At 35.4% G+C, this 17598-nt stretch overlaps 2 protein-coding genes across 5 annotated transcripts in view; one reads left to right on the top strand and one right to left on the bottom strand.

Moving 5' to 3' along the window:
- Window positions 1-17: 17 nt before the first annotated feature.
- Window positions 18-3942, top strand: LOC142234881 (acyl-coenzyme A thioesterase 13-like). Its single transcript, XM_075306090.1, has 2 exons — window positions 18-204; window positions 3547-3942. Exons 1-2 carry the CDS (start codon window positions 115-117, stop codon window positions 3886-3888), a joined length of 432 nt encoding a protein of 143 aa, XP_075162205.1. The 5' UTR covers window positions 18-114; the 3' UTR covers window positions 3889-3942.
- The window catches only part of Pxn (Peroxidasin), a 254896-nt gene continuing 241232 nt past the window's right edge, over window positions 3935-17598 (bottom strand). For all 4 annotated transcript variants that reach the window (XM_075306081.1, XM_075306080.1, XM_075306083.1 and 1 more), the window contains exon 10: window positions 3935-9135. In XM_075306081.1, the coding sequence (XP_075162196.1) occupies window positions 6474-9135 (2662 nt within the window). In that variant the 3' untranslated portion in view covers window positions 3935-6473. The remainder of the gene's footprint in view (window positions 9136-17598) is intronic.

Genomic DNA, 17598 nt, shown 5'->3' with positions numbered 1-17598 from the left:
GATTTGTTATTTCTACTTCTCAGTTGATTTCATATTTTGATTGGTAAACTTGTGGTTTCGTAATATATTTGTTGACAATTTACAAATGTTCACGTAATATAATTATAAATAATAATGGGTACTCGCAAAAAGGGAACAGAGTTTATCAAACATATTACTGATATTATAAAGAATTCGTCCGGATTTGAAAAACATTTGGAAAAGGTATGTTTTTGATGTAGGATTTTCAAACTTCATTTTATACAATCGTTACATTCTAATGCACTTCGTCTCATACACTCCCGAATGGCATTCGGATTTTTAATTCAATTTTACATTTTCAAATAAAATTGGAGAAAATAATTATCCATTTTTGGAGGCTTTTAATATTACTGCCAATAAAGAAAGAAGCGAATCTATTATGTAAATGTAAACTGAGATCCGATTCGGTTTTGACTCTGCAGGATTGGCAAAACAGCCATGTGTTGGCAATCCTGTTTCGCGCCGGAAACCAGCTAGATACAATTTAAAACAAGTAAGAAAAGTCTAAAGTCGGGCGGGGCCGACTATATTATACCCTGCACCACTTTGTAGATCTAAATTTTCGATACCATATCACATCCGTGTTGGGGGCTATATATAAAGGTTTGTCCCAAATACATACATACATTTAAATATCACTCGATCTGGGCCGAATTTGATAGACTTCTACAAAATCTATAGACTCAAAATTTAAGTCGGCTAATACACTAGTGTGGAACACAATGTTAATAAAAAATATGGGAAACATTTAAATCTGAAGCAATTTTAAGGAAACTTTACAAAAGTTTATTTACGATTTATCGCTCGATATATATGTATTAGAAGTTTAGGAAAATTAGTCATTTTTACAACTTTTCGACTAAGCAGTGGCTATTTTACATGGAAAATGTTGGTATTTTGACCATTTTTGTCGAAATCAGAAAAACATATATATGGGAGCGCCCTGTGCAAAATTTCAACTAAATCGGAGCCAAAAATTGGCCTCTGTGGTCATATGAGTGTGAATCGGGCGAAGGCTATATATGGGAGCTATATCTAAATCTGAACCGATTTCAACCAAATTTGGTACGCATAGCTACAATGCTAATTCTACTCCCTGTGCAAAATTTCAACTAAATCGGAGCCAAAAATTGGCCTCTGTGGTCATATGAGTGTAAATCGGCGAAAGCTACATATGGGAGCTATATCTAAATCTGAACCGATTTCAACCAAATTTGGCACGCTCAATGCTAATTCTGCTCCCTGTGCAAAATTTCAACTAAATCGGAGTAAAAGATTGGTCACTGTGGTCATATGAGTGTAAATCGGGCGAACGATATATATGGGAGCTATATCCAAATCTGAACCGATTTCAATAAAATTTGGCACACTTGACTACACTAGTACTCCTAGTGCAAAATTTCAAGCAAATTGGGGTAAAACTCTGGCTTCTGGGACCGTATTAGTCCATATCGGGCGAAAGATATATATGGGAGCTATATCTAAATCTAAACCGATTTCAATAAAATTTGGCACACTTGACTATAGTACTAATTGTTTATCTTGTGCAAAATTTTACAAAATGTGTTCACAAAATTTTACAAAATGTGTTGATTACAAAAATGTGTTCACGGACAGACGGACATGGCTATATCGACTCAGGAGCCCACCCTGAGTATTTTTGCTAAAGACACCATGTGTCTATCTCATCTCCTTCTGGGTGTTGCAAACATATGCACTAACTTATAATACCCTGTTCCACAGTGTGGCGCAGGGTATAAAAACGAAATAGTACTCAATCAATGGGTTCCAACTCTGTTTTGGATGCGATTTTATATACAACCTTTTAAACATGAAGATTCTGAAAAGCGGACACCATAAAAATAATAATAATTTTCATGGGACCTTCTATATATTATACCTCTAAATTAATCTCTCATAAGCGAGCAGCTTCCACTGTAATTATTTTTATCTTCATGCATATTCTTGAATTTTGATCACGGTACCAGTTTTAAAGCCCAAACGGAAACCAGTTTCCTATATGCAAAATTGTTTCCGCTCAAACTTACTTAAACATTCTTTTAATCGGAAGGAATTGTATTCCATTGTCTGGATAATCGAATTATGAATTATCTTTTTAATTATGTAATTCTTACTTGGACTATTCAGCACATTATGATATCACAGGGGTAAATTTTTCTCTTATTACTCAACGCTGCCAGATACAATGTTTAGCTCAGAAGTGTAACCACTTGGAGAAGCGTTAAAATACTCAGAAATGTCACCATCATTAGTTTTAGGAAATAAACCGTACATGCTTGATATAGCCTCTAATACATCGATCTCCTTATTTGTCATAGAAAATTAGGTGGAACATGATATTTTCTATACCCAGGTGGTAACACAATGATCGGTTACTAAATGAGAATATTATTGCCAAACGAAATGATGGTATGGAGCAGTGTTTGGAGATGATAAAGCGTAATTATCTCGAGATTGTCGTTGGTGTATTGTAATGTATGACACATTATTCCATCGTTTTACTCCGAAGGGTTGAAAATATAATAGTCGGCTGGTAAGACATGGCGTCAATATTTAGGAATGTGTAATAAAAAATAACTACCATGAAAACTTAGAGATTTTTACCCAGGCTCCCGGTGGGAGCCACCGTGGTGCAATGGTTAGCATGCCCGCCTTGCATACACAAGGTCGTGGGTTCGATTCCTGCTTCGACCGAACACCAAAAAGTTTTTCAGCGGTGGATTATCCCACCTCAGTAATGCTGGTGACATTTCTGAAGGTTTCAAAGCTTCTCTAAGTGGTTTCACTGCAATGTGGAACGCCGTTCGGACTCGGCTATAAAAAGGAGGTCCCTTGTCATTGAGCTTAACATGGAATCGGGCAGCACTCAGTGATAAGAGAGAAGTTCACCAATGTGGTATCACAATGGACAGAATAGTCTAAGTGAGCCTGATACATCGGGCTGCCACCTAACCTAACCTAACCTAACCTAACCTACCCAGCCTTATAGCATAGTTAGAAAGAGAATTCCACAAATAACGATGAGCTTTGAATGGCTTCCTCATCTACGTGTCAGGCCGGGTGTGTGATAATAATATCAGGTGTATGAAATAGAAAACCAATATTGACATTATTTACGTTATTTACTTTCTCGGGTTCCGGTAAATCTCGGAAAACGTCGACTGTGACTCGACCCAAGCTCAGTAGCTTGGTTGGGAGTACCCATAACATTGCTATATTTTCGTGTCCATGTCGAAATGGTGGGCTTCTATGAAAGATGCCAATGAAATTACCTTCAAAATTGCTAGTTATGGTAATTAAAGCCTTCAATTGTATGTAATCATAATTAATTTCTTTTTACAAATGTGTTGTCCCATTCATATAAGTAGTTCTTGAATAATTTTCATCAAATGATTCACCTCAAACATTCCATAACTTTGCATATACATACATTTCTTTCTTTTCCAATGCATTTATGCCCCAATTAAAACATTTCTTTACTTCCATTTGGCGAATTATCATCAGGTGAAAATCACGAGCGGCGGCGAGGGAAAATGTACAGCAGAATTTACTGTCAGCACTGAACATCTCAATCGTTTGGGTGGTTTGCATGGTGGTTTCACAGCCACTTTAGTAGACATGGTCACCACCTATGCATTAATGTCGAAGCCATGTCATCCGGGAGTCTCAGTAAATATCAATGTTAATTACCTGAAAGCAGCCAAAGCTGGAGATGATGTTTTAATCGATGCGAGTCTCTTGAGGGCAGGCAAGAAATTGGCCTTCCTTGAGTGTGAATTAAGACACAAAAAAGATAATTCGATAATAGCTAAAGGTTCACATACGAAATTTGTGGATTTCCAATAGATGTTTTAAGTAGAACGTAATGTAGAACAAATAAAACTGCTAGATATTATGTAATTGTTAGTTTTGTTTATTTTTGTATTCAATTTCAAATTTTATTTGGTAAGTTTCATCTTTATATTATCTTAAGTTTGGCCTTTAGTAGTATCTTAATTCTAAGGGATTTGTTGGACATAGTGTGTTTTGTTTGTGTTTGGAGAGTATTGAATTAATTTAAAAAGTATTGGTATATACTGTGTATTTCATTTGGGGCTGCTCTACGTATCAGTTGCCATTTCTCACATTCAATTGGGAGAAAATATGCAGTGGATTAATTTCTCTCTAAAAAAGCTGGGCCTACGTTTGTGTTTCATTAGGGGGAACCAATCTTGCAATAATTCATTCCTTAAAATAATAAAAAAAACCAACCATGAAAATTGTTGACTTTCACCTGTGAAACTTGAACTTAGTACTGGCTATTTTGACATTAAGTACACTCATAGAAAATGTCTGCTGTTCCATTTAGCGAACAACAAATTTAAAATTTATATTTATGTTAAGAACAACAAAATTGTATATTTTTGCTCTGTCATATCTCCTAAATGCGATCTGCAAACATTTTGTTTGCTGTTATGCCTTGATTTGATAAGTATTCAAGTTGGGCAAATACTGGACATATTAATGTGTTTTAATGTAATTGAGCTTAAATAATAACAGAAAATGTTTGATATTTCAGCAAACAGTGACTGCTTTCCATTTTTCAATAGGCTTTTTGCTGTTTTCATTTCATTTCATTTATTATCGTACAAAGCGATACAAAAGTCAATAAATAGACCTAAAATCCTGCATCACACAAAATTGTAATAAAATATAAACTTCACACGCTTAGCAGAGTTTTCTGCGGTTTCTACTAACAAATTTCTTTGGGAGTATCCTTTTCGCATTTCGAAGTTCGATTTGATCCCCATCGTTACCATAGACGCTTCTACGGTAACCCTTTCACTTTTTACTTGTACTAACAGTATGTAGAAAAAAATTGTAATTTTGAGGACCTACCTCAATTAGCTCAAGATCTATATAAGTTTGTTTTGAGTACTTGATTCTTGAATTGTGACCAAATGGTCTTACGCAAATAAGCGCTGTTTGGCCTATTATATATTTTGAAATGTGAGAAAAAATACAAAAAAGAATCTGAAAAATATTGGCTATAGTTCTTGTATGAATGTCTAATAACTACAGACATACATTAGAAAAATAGTCTCAAAATGTTGTATTTTTTCGTGTAGAAGTTTATAAAAATGCATTTCGGCGCTCACCAATATGGGAAATATTTTTAGCGTATTCAGATTTAAACCTCAACTTTAAAATAACATCAAGAAATAAATCGAAACTAGGTGGGGAAATATATTTTGTTGACGTTTCCGACAACATCGGTAGTCAGGGCTTGTACTACGTTCGGGCTTCGAGTTAAAATTCGTGGCTACTTTCTTAAAATAGCTTAATTTAAAGCAGACAATTTAATTCCATTGACGCGCATTTTTTTCTTTATCGAGATTTCATCAAGCTGTAATAGGAAAATGTTTGTTTTCATGTATAAATTTGAATATTTCAGAAAAAGTAATCAGCTCGAGAACCGAACATAGTACCGGTCTTTACATCGAGGGATCACAATGGACCTATACTGGTCTAAGTGGGCATCAATACAAGAACATTGATGCCACCCTCTACAACCTAACTTAACCTAACCGGTCTTTAGTAGAAAATCTAATAAGCCAGAGCTTAAAATATGGGAACGCTTAAAATTGGTAAAAATTTGAAATTCAAATATTTTTCGAAACATTCTTATTCCACCTGAATTATTTGCTGAATATCTAAAAAAAAAACATAATAAAGTTACCAAATACTCTCTTGAATTTATTAACGTAGTGTAGTACTATTCAGATTAAAATTATATATCCCTACGGCCCTGCTAATTTTGTATTTAAAATTTCGCGTCACTGATGGGTCTCATTATGAGATTAAAATTAGATATCCCTTCCAACTCCTATGTAGGGCATATTTATTTATAATCTAATTAGCGCCTTTACTGGTGGGAAGTTTTAGTTATTACGTTATTTTAGTCCCTTTGTTATCCCTGGCAATATTTGTTTGGAGACACTTATGGGTTGAAAACACTCGTATGTCTGGAACTGATGATGGAAATATCGATAGTTGATTGCAATTTCTTCTAACATTTGTTTGTGTGGTGTAGTGTATGGCAATCGACTCCAACTGCTCGCTTCACATTATCCCATCAAACATAGAGTAGCCCCTAATGGTTTTCTCTATTTGTCTACATTGAGTTTTTTTAATACATTCATTTTATTGTGTGTTTTTGAACTTATTTATTGTGCATTAAGTTTTTCTTGTTTTCTTTTGTTTTTGTTTTTTTTTTTTTTTTTGTTACAGAAAAGACGTGGTCATTTGATGTCGTATATATCGGTTGTTAAAAACGTTCAGTTCAGCTTATAGCATTGAACAACATTTAATTTATGGAAGAAAATTACAATCAATTTTTGCTCTCAATAAATTTAAAGACAGAAAACTGGTTGCGGTAAGGTGAGTAATATCTAATTTTTGACTGAAGGTGTGTTGGTAAATATATGTGGACAATGAGGACAACAAGCCATGGGCGGTGTTATGGGATCTACTCCAGGTTCACAGTGGACTTCACCGCATTTCTCCTTGGTACAGGTGATTTGCGCTCGGCGACATTCACATTTGGTGCAGTAGTCTGGAGACCAGACCTCATTGTTTAGACGAGTCGTACCATTATCATCGACACAATGATTTCTCTTCGCAGGTTTATCTTTGGGACTGGTACTGTCACAGGCTTCTTCGAGTTTATGCATTTTCTTGTGCATTTTTTTCAATTCCCTTTGGAATACGCTGATGACCTCTTCTAGGCCACTCACACGCTCTTCATTGATATCCATTAGCTCTTCGATTTTATTGAGGTGTTCAGTTCCTTCTTCATCGTCCTCCTCAAGCACTGATTCCTTGATTGAGGGAATTACATTCTTCAATGATCTCTTAGATCTCGTATACGTTTGTGGGACATAGGTATCGAATAGAGGTGGTAAACTAGTGCATGCAGCACAATCCTGCCAGAAGTATAGATTTATACCAGGTATATCTTCGCATTTTTTATAGCCACCTTGATGTTTGGCCAAAATGAAGACATTATCAGTGACTTCTTCTATTTTATCACCGGTATCGCAGAGAACACGACCCAGGTTGGCCTGTTTGATTTGTTCCAATTGCTGAGGTAGGAAGACAGATGGATTCTCGTAATAAAAGCGATCTCCATCTCGAAGACGTCGAAACTGTTCAACCAACAAGCACTGGAAGAGTGGACCCACTTTGCCTCCCTCAACTTGATCTTCGAGGACACCACCAACCCATACATCAATGTTATCGGGATGACCATAGAGCTCCTTCAATTTATCACGAACATCCTTATCACTTATTTCCTTGGCCAAATCGTCAAAAGTCTGGGCCTCAGTTAAATTGCACAATTTGCGATAGACATTGTAACCAGGAATACCATGATCACGACCTCTTTGTATATTAATAGCTGCCAGATCCAAGGCCACAGCATGGACAGTCTGGAAAAGCTTCTCTGTCAATTCGGTATTGAGATTTTGTCCAGGCAATTTCAATTTGGCCGCAGTGGCAAACATGCCTCGCATCAAAGGATCCACACCACCTTCGTACACCAAACGCCAAGGAGCAAAGAAAGCTTTATGCAATTGCAAATGACCCTGAGGTATGGGCTCAAAGCTCGAGTTCAATCGAGCTAATATGGGATTTATAATGGTGTGTCCAAAGCGCAATGCAACCGTAGCAAATTCATTGGCTATGGTGGGATTCATTGATGAATTGTAACCTTTGTATTCACCCAGCATTTGCATACCACTCTCCCCAATGACCAAGGGCAACCAATGCTTGTAGGTAATGTGCTGCATTTGGGCACCTACTATTTTCCTTGTCTCATGATACAACGTGTCGCCATCCCATTGGGGATTAATATCCTTTAAGGCTGTGGCTATGCGATTATGCTCACGCATCCACACTGTGTGCATGGCTAGTAGGCCAACCTGCTCGTTTACGCGTATGTCGCCGGAAACAAAGCAATTCATTTGGTTCTCATCCAAATTCCTGCGGCAATCCATGCCATCTTGGGGTGCAGCAAAAGGTAACATTTCACGTTGATTGGGAAAGTGGATACCCACCCGCAAGAGGCCATCATCTGTGGTAACATTTCTCAATTCATTTGCGAAAGCTTCGGTATATCCATAGACTTGGGAAGCATCTATGTACGAGGTTAATTGATTGATTTGTTCACGATGTTGAATGGTATCAAAGAATACTGAAGTCATGCCTGAACCACATATGGAACTGGACCTAACCAAATCTATACAACGACGATTGCTAATGCGAGGATCATTTGGTGGCACCTCTATGGGGTAACAGGGTGGAGCAAATTCACAAGTCTTCTTACAATCCACGCCATCCCAACTCTCAGAACTCACTGAAGGTATAGCATGATCTAAGTCATGATCCAAAAATTGACCCCACTGCATAACCATATGGGTAATACGCTCATCGGGAGTAATTTCTTTGGTTGCAATTAGTGAGGTGGATACCAATCTGGAACTGGGTTTTTCAAAGCCGGCATAGAGTTTTTCTTTGGTCCAACCAATGGGCAAACTGAAGCCATTCTCATAAATTGGCTTGGCCAAACGGCGGAAGGCCGTTAGGGAGGAACCCCAAGTCGGGTGCAGGAGATTATTGCAGGTACCATCAATGCTGCGATACTTCGAATGGAAACACATGTCAGTACAATTGGGCATTTCTCGATGTTCCATGCAACCCGATAGCTCCGCCACCAAATGGAGATGCTCTCGCGATAGTAGATCTTTGAATTTGTATTTATCGCTTTCGATAGTTAGGTTATCACCTTTGAGAACATGCTTTCGAATGTTAACCAACGTACGTTCATAGATTTCTGCAGCTCGAGCCAATTGTCTGGCTTCGCCGGTTGGGAAACGGAAAACTTTCAATAAATCAGCATAATTGGGTGGAGCAGCTTCGCCATTGGCTTTTACACGGCTGCGGTTAGTGAACAATGTATCTATGGTATTATTAATGGCTAGATCAATTTCCTTTGCAGCTTCCTCAAAAGCAATGCGTACATATCGATCTCCAGGGGCCAAATCCTCATTGCTCCTGCAAAATAAAGAAATACACAAGAAATTAGAGAGAGGAAAATTAATTAGAAAAAGTAAAGGAGAAAAAGAATTAGAAAGTGGAAATAGATATCTACACATTCAAAAACAAAAACGCTTCTGTAACATATACCCCAAACACATTTTGCTTCAAGCATATATATTTTAAGGATTGGTCCAAACAAAATATTGTTTGTATTATTCAAACATATTATGTCTAATTATACAATTATTTTTCACCTTAGGGCATACACTTGTAGGAAACAATTTTAATGAAATTTTCTTTGTGTGGATATATTTTTAAGGCGCTTATTGGTTATTTCCATTATTTTACTTGCAGCATACTCTCTAAGTCTCTCTTTCTAAACAAATATATGTTTATAGGCTATTTCTAAATTAATATATGTTTGCACCTAAGAATATTATATTTACACACATTTTATGTCCCAAACATAATATGTTCTAACATATTAACATATATGTCCCAAACATGTTATGCTTGTTTATGAACATTATATGCTTGCATTTAAAAATATTGTGTTAAAAAATTTGAGTTCCAAACATATAATTTTTACACCCAAACATATGAAAAACAGTCTTTTTCGTCCGTGTAGCATTTACATTTAATACTATATCACCTTTGTAAGATTCAACTTAGACTTTCGGGCCCAGAGGAATGGATTCTACTAAAGTTTAAAACTTGAGTAATAATTAAGACTTAGGACTAATAAATTGTTTGATACTCGTAAATGAACCGACGAGTTTTAATATCCCTAAGGTACAACAACATCTTTAAAAAAGATCTTTAAAAAAATTAATTATGTCTAATAAATTTTCTTGAATTTGACGAAAAATATTTACTTATTTTTGTGATATCGGCGTGATGTCAGCGTTTGTAATACTGTTTAGTCAAAATTTTCTAAAAATAATTTAATTTTTTTAAAATGAACCAAATTGTTCTTCCTGTTGGGTTCACTGTTTTTCAGTGTGATATCATAAGATATTTACCCCCATGTACAGAAAAAGTTAAAGACTACTATAAGTCTACTTCTGCAATGTAAATTCCTTGGATAAACTATCAATAAATTTTTTGGAAAAAAGGGTATTACATTTTATACAAACAATCGCCCCTCCCCCAGTAACCCAGCAAATATTGTAGGCACCATTTTTCTGCACAAAATCATCAGTGCAGGATTCAGCATTCTTTATATCTATGTATATAAGGTAAGAATGTGTTCGTTTAAAGCGAGTTTGTTAGAAAATACAAGAATCTAGGAATTATGTTTTATAATTCTGTAACATGGTCTGACCAAATAACCGTGATCTGTGGTAGGACATTTGCTACACTAAGAACTGAGAATAAAACTGCTCATAGCGAACATCTACCTCCAGCAAAAAAGCCAATGATTTTTTTATATCCGGTTTAACTTTAATTTTAGTTCTTGAAAATTTGTTGATTTTAGTTAAAATTTGCCAAATGTGAGAACATTTTTCTTATTTTGCTTAGTTTAATGACGAGCTAAAAATGAGGAACTTCTCTCTTATCACTGAGTGCTGCCCGATTCCATGTTAAGCTCAATGACAAGGGACCTCCTTTTTATAGCCAAGTCCGAACGGCGTTCCACATTGCAGTGAAACCACTTAGAGAAACTTTGAAACCCTCAGAAATGTCACCAGCATTACTGAGGTGGGATAATCCACCGCTGAAAATTTTTTTGGTGTTCGGTCGAAGCAGGAATCGAACCCACGACCTTGTGTGTGCAAGGCGGGTATGCTAACCATTGCACCACGGTGGCTCCCCCAGGGTATAATAAGTTTGATCTGCCAAAAAATGTGCCTACCAGAAATATTGATTTTAGACCCCATAAAATATATACCGATCGACTCAGAATCACCTCCTGAGTCGATCTAGCGCTTGGTGTCCGTCCGTCCGTCCATCTGCCCATGTATTTGTTGTTCACAGGATTCCGGCCGCAATTATTAACCGATTTGATGAAATTTGGTACGGGGATTTTTTTGGGCACAAAGACGAACTCCCATATATATGTATCGCCCAATTCGACAAATGGGGTCACCTTGCACTTTTTTACTAACCGATCGTCGTCAAATTTAGCACAAAATAATCTTCTGCATCACCTTTTAGGTCTGCAAAATTTCATCGAAATCGGTCGCCCAATTCGACAAATGGGGTCACCTTACACTTTTTTACTAACCGATCGTCGTCAAATTTAGCACAAAATAATCTTCTGCATCACCTTTTAGGTCTGCAAAATTTCATCGAAATCGGTTCAGATTTAGATATAGCTCCCATATATATGTATCGCCCGATTTTGCCAAATTAGGTCATAAAAACTTTATTTATCAACCGATCTTACTCAAAGTTGGCTGAATGTAATCTTCTAACTATACGTGCAAAAAATTATCGATATCGGTTCGGATTGAGATATAGCTCCCATATATATGTATAGCCCGATTTTCCCAAATTTGGCCATAGAACCCTTATTTATTATCCGATCTAACTCAAAGTTGGCTAGATCCAGTCCTCTATAGTACTAACGGTATGTGCAAAATTTCATTGAAATCGGTTCAGATGTAGATATAGCTCCCATATATGTATCGCCCGATTTTGAAAAATTTGCCCCTAATAACCTTATGTTTGACCATAGAGACCTCATTTCTTAACTGATCTTACTCAAATTTTGCACAAGGAAACCTCACGCTCACAAAAAATCGCTTCTGTAACATATACTCCCAAACATATTTTGCTTCAAGCATATACATTTTTGGGTATTGCCCAAACATTTATATGTTTGATCTCTTCCAGTATATAATATGTTTGAAAGCATATTGGTCTAAACAATATATGTTTGGGTAGTCTAAGTTCCAAACATTTTGTATTTTTGCATCCAAATTCAATAATGTTGTCTTCCAAAAAACAATATGTTATTATGTGAACATATAATATGTTTGGAAGCATTTTGCACCCAAAAATATTATATACTTAAAAAAATTCTCCCAAACAATATTGTGCTCAAAATTTTATTTATTTATTTATATATTTACAATCATAATGAATTATGAAAATAAACAGGTAATATAGGTGCTAACAACATAGGTTTTCGACCTGAATGCTCAAAATTTTGTTTCTGCCCAATTGTATATTCCCCCACATCTTTCTCACTTCCACGAGATTTTTTAGTTCTTAGCACCTTTTTCTGTAATACAAACATTGTAGAAGAAATTATTCAATTGTATGATTTTATTTTATTTTAATTTTACCTTTTGCCGGACGGGGATTCGAACAGCGGACCACACAGTTTGTAAGGATCAAAGAAGTAGCTGATCAATTGCCCAAGGAAAAATAAAATGTTAATTTTGTAATAACAAGCAACAACCACCAACTTAATTCAATATCGCTCCCTGTTAAATAGCGCTCCAAGCTACTAAACACATATATGTTTATAGGCTATTTCTAAATTAATATATGTGTGCATCCAAGCATATTATATTTACAAACATTTTATGTCCCAAACATAATATGTTCTAACATATTAACATATATGTCCCAAACATATTATGCTAGTTTATGAACATTATATGCTTGCACTCAAAAATATTGTGTTTAAAAATTTGTGTTCCAAACATATAATGTTTATAGCCAAACGTATGAAAAACAGTCTTTTTGATCCGTGTACGTTGCAATTCATGTTTTAAGATAATAAAGTACTTAGAACAATTTTGTTTTGCAAAATTTGTTTAAATTTAACGAAAAATATTGTAGGGAAAATTATTTGGGAATGTATAAGAAAGTAGGGAACTTTTTTTGTTCTTGTAGGGTAAACCGAACATTTTCCCTGGCAACACTGACTATGAGCTATATTCAGATTGAGACAAAGCACCCATAAACATGTACGCCTTAATTTTCTTAAATATGCAACCGCGGTGGGAGATACCCAGACCTACATCAATGTTACCCCACAAATGCTTATTACTAATTCAGTAAGGTTGGTTTAGGTTATGATATAGTTGGCCCCGCCCGACTTTCTACTTTACTTACTTGTTTTATCATGACTTCTTACGAACTATATAACTAGTTATGATTTCATGCTCCCCACACCTATATTTTGTGCTACTGAAAGTGTTCAAATTCATTCATGGAAGAAGCGCATCCAAGTGGTACATTTCTTTTTATAATTTATCGATGAATTCCTTGCAAGGGTAAGTGCTGCTTGACTTTTCTTCATTTATAAAGTTGCTGAAAATCCTGCAAATTTTTGCTGGGCTAGAGAATAAATCAGACTTTGTCGACATATGTCAGATATTTGTTATAAAAACCACACAGGATATCAATGACAAAAAATTCTGTCTACTTCTTACCTCCTTATCCTCCATGTCTGGATGCATAAATGTAAACAATCTTTCTTGCTTGTGAGATAGAATTTCATTCTCGAATTCCTTCTATTATGCCAAAAGATAGTCCTTGTGGCTCTGACTTCTGGTTGTAGTGGTTTCGTTTGCTACGAATGTTCTGAGTCATGCTCAGACCTAGTATCTGATGATGAGGATGATACACTTCCAAAGCTACAAATCCCAGAAGATGCCGAAACATTTAGCACACACACACACATACAATTCTATGTATAAAGATGATATGTCTTCCGACCAAACCAGAAAGCTTCTGCTACGGACATGTAGTGTAGTGGTCATGGTCTTTTGTCATGGTATTCTCTTAGAACAAGCCACAGTCGTGTTGCAACACGAAATACGGAAAGGAGGAGAGACAATTCCAGGTACTTCAAACAACATAAAGAATGATGTACACAGCCCCGAGGAGAAGGAATACAATTTCATTGACAGCGTTTACATTGTTTTCGCATTCAGTAACTATGCATCTTATGTACTTCGCAGTGCATACTTATTAGCTATAGGAGGAAAGACTTGCCCATTTCGAATGGTTATGTCATTTATAGTTGCCAAGCAAATATGACTACCACACGAACTATTGGAAGTGTATGGAAGAACATGTAGGTGTATTTTAGAAAATTTGAATAAATTTTTTTTTATCAATAGCAGCGTAATACAAATAAAACAAATGAAAGCCTAACTCATCACTTTTAATGTACATACAAAAATTCACTTCTAGAGATGAACATAATTTTCACTTCACTAGAATTTCTTTTGAGGTGATATATACAAATCGGCTGTTATATGCAGTTTTTGCAACAAATATAAATTTTACTGTGTAAAAAACATACACTGAAAAAATATTGAACCCACTAGGAAGAACAATTTTGGTTAATTTTAGAAAATTTAGATTATTTTTAGAAAATTTTAACTAGATAGTATTACAAACGCTGACATCGCGGCGATATCACAAAAATAAGTAAACATTTTCCGACAAATTAAAGAAAATTTATTTGATATGATTAATTTTTGCACGTGTTAAAAAAATTGTAGTTTGAAGGAAAAAATTGTAGTTCTAAATTGCGAAAATGTCTTTAGAGCCATACGAAGTTCAGGATGCGCACATTTGTATTAAAATTTACAAATTTAAAGAAATAATGAACTATTTTGTGACTTAGTAAATCTTTATGCTTCATTTGTGTATAATTTTTTCCCACGTTTTTTGTTTCATTTAACTAAAGAACGCAAAACAAGTATACACAGCAGTAAGTTCGGCCGGGCCGAATCTTAAATACACACCACCATGAACCAAATATTAGATTTCACCTATGAAGACTATATCAGATTCTGGATTTATAAGAACCATTTTTGTTTGAGCTTTAGAGGAATCATTAACATCTCTTGTAAGTGTGCAAGAAAATTATAAAATAACGTCTTGATTTGAAATCTTAAATCTGTAGATTTTCACATGGGAAGTAAAATATGGAAATTTTACATTGAGTTTCAAGCAATTTTCATGATCAGTGCGCCTTATATACCCTTAAGAAGTGAAGTCGGTCTATGTGGAGGCATTACCAAATTGACCGATAAAAACTTAATCCGATACACGTTTTTGTGAGCCTAAAATACCAGAATATTTACAATTTCAGGCAAATCGGATAAAAACTACGGTTTCTAGAAACCCAAGGAGTTAAATCGGGGGATCGTTCTCATGGGGGCTATACTAAAATATGAACCGATACTCACCATTTTCGGCACACTTCTTTATGGCCCGAAAATACCTCTAGATTTCAAATGTCAGGTAAATTGCATAAAAACTTCGGATTCTAGGAGCCCAAAAAGTAAAATCGGGATATCGGTCTATATGGGGGCTATACCAAAACATGGACCGATACTCACCATTTGTGGCACACCTCTTTGTGGTCCTAAAATACCTATAAATTTCCAATTTCAGGCAAATTGTATATAAACTACGGATTCTATAAACCCAAGATGTAAAATCGGGAGATCGGTCTATATGGGGGCTATACCAAAACATGGAACGATACGGACCGTTTTCGGCACACCTTTTGATGGTCCTCAAGTACCACTAGATTTTCAATTTTAGGCAAATTGGATAAAAACTACGGTTTCTATTAGCCCAAGACCGCAAATCGGGAGATCGGTTTATATGGGGATCATACCAAAACATGGACCGATGCTCACCATTTTTGGCACACCTCTTTACGGTTTTAAAGTACCTCTCGATTTCCAATTACAGGTAAATTGGATAAAAACTGCGGTTTCTATAAGCCCAAGAAGTAAAATCGGGAGATCGGTCTATATGGGGGCTATACCAAAATATGGACCGATACTCACAATTTTTGGCACACGTATTTGTGGTCCCACAATACCTCTAGATTTCCAATTTCAGGTAAATTGAATAAAAGCTGAGGTTTCTATAAGCCCAAGAAGTAAAATCGGGAGATCGGTCTATATGGGGGCTATACCAAAACATGGACCGATACTCACCATTTTTGGCACACCTCTTTATGGTCATAAAATACCTATAGATTTCAAATTTCAGGAAAATTGGATAAAAACTACGATTTCTATAAGCCCAAGACCCCAAATCGGGAGGTCGGTTTATATGGGGACTATATCAAAACCTGGACCGATATAGCCCATCTTCGAACTTGACCTGCCTGCAGACAAAAGACGAGTTTGTGCAAAATTTCAGCTCGATTGCTTCATTATTGAAGACTGTAGCGTGATTACAACAGACAGACAGCCAGACAGACGGACATCGTTATATCGTCTTAGAATTTCTCCCTGATCAAGAATATATATACTTTATATAGTCGGAAATCGATATTTCGATGTGTTACAAACTGAATGACAAACTTATTATACCCCCGTCACCATTCATAATAATAATAATTCCAAACATAATAATTCCATGAACCAAAATTAAATTAAATTGGCTTCAGTGAAATAGAGGGTTCACTTTTTTTGAGTGCAGTAAGGATACGTAATATAATTGCACACTGAAAAAATTATTGTCCTGAGGCCAGAGATTTCATGTCCTTAAAATACGAATCAGAAGTTTGCTTAGCATAAAAGACGACTTTCTCTGATATAAAGATTTCGTTATCCAAGTCGATAAACTCTTCAAAGACGCATTTCTCTGATATAAAGATTTTTCATTGTCCAAACGTCGATAAACTTTTCAATGAAGTCATTTTTTCCTTATAGTATCTTAAAATGAACGAAAGGCCCACTTGGCTTTAATAATTCTGAAAAAATATTGAAAATTAATGAAATCGCCTTTAAATTTGTTGACTTTTTGCATATTGACTACAAAGTTTAAAAATAGGATATTGTTTCAACATTTTATTTTAAAGTCTTTTTTATTTGAAACAGCATAATTTCGAGTCCGAATTTGGAAATTTAAGTTGACGCTAACATTTTTTTAAGGACTTTGATAGCACATGAAGAAAAAAGCTGAAAAACGAACAAATTAAACTTTGTTTCCTAAAATTAAGTACGCAAATCTTAAACTTAAAAGAGAATTGTGTCTTAAATTTGACCTTCCTTGAATTCTCCACTTCTTTGGCTCGGTATCAATACCAAAATCATTAGTGTAAAGACAAAATTTTTGGAACCGGACATGTTTTTTTTTTGAGAGCAATATCAAAAAATATGTGAAAAGTGTGTCGAATCATTTCTATCATTTCTTAAACGTGGAATTTGCGACTGAACAAACCGTCTCTATGTACAGATAAAAGTAGAAAAATGAAAAAGGCCACATTCAAAACAAAAAAAAGTTTATTTGAATTCAAAGATGATCTTCCCTTAAGGATTTTGTTATTGATCCCGAGCCAAAGATGCGGCTTCTTTAAAATAAAATAGTTTGTAGGGAGATATCTGTCTTTAAATCTAGGCTCTATAAAAATAAAATTATGGTACAAATCTGATTCATCGAATTTTTTTTTGCGATACATCAACAAAGATACACCGAAAAAAAGTAAATTGTTTTATAGGAAGAATGAACTACCTCGCACGAAAATTGAACTAAATT

The sequence above is a fragment of the Haematobia irritans genome, chromosome 4 (genome assembly GCF_050003625.1).
Source record: "Haematobia irritans isolate KBUSLIRL chromosome 4, ASM5000362v1, whole genome shotgun sequence".
In the NCBI taxonomy this organism is placed as follows: Eukaryota; Metazoa; Arthropoda; class Insecta; order Diptera; family Muscidae; genus Haematobia; species Haematobia irritans.
The sequence above is the reverse complement of the archived record's forward strand: the minus strand, read 5'-3'. Positions and strand labels throughout refer to the sequence as shown.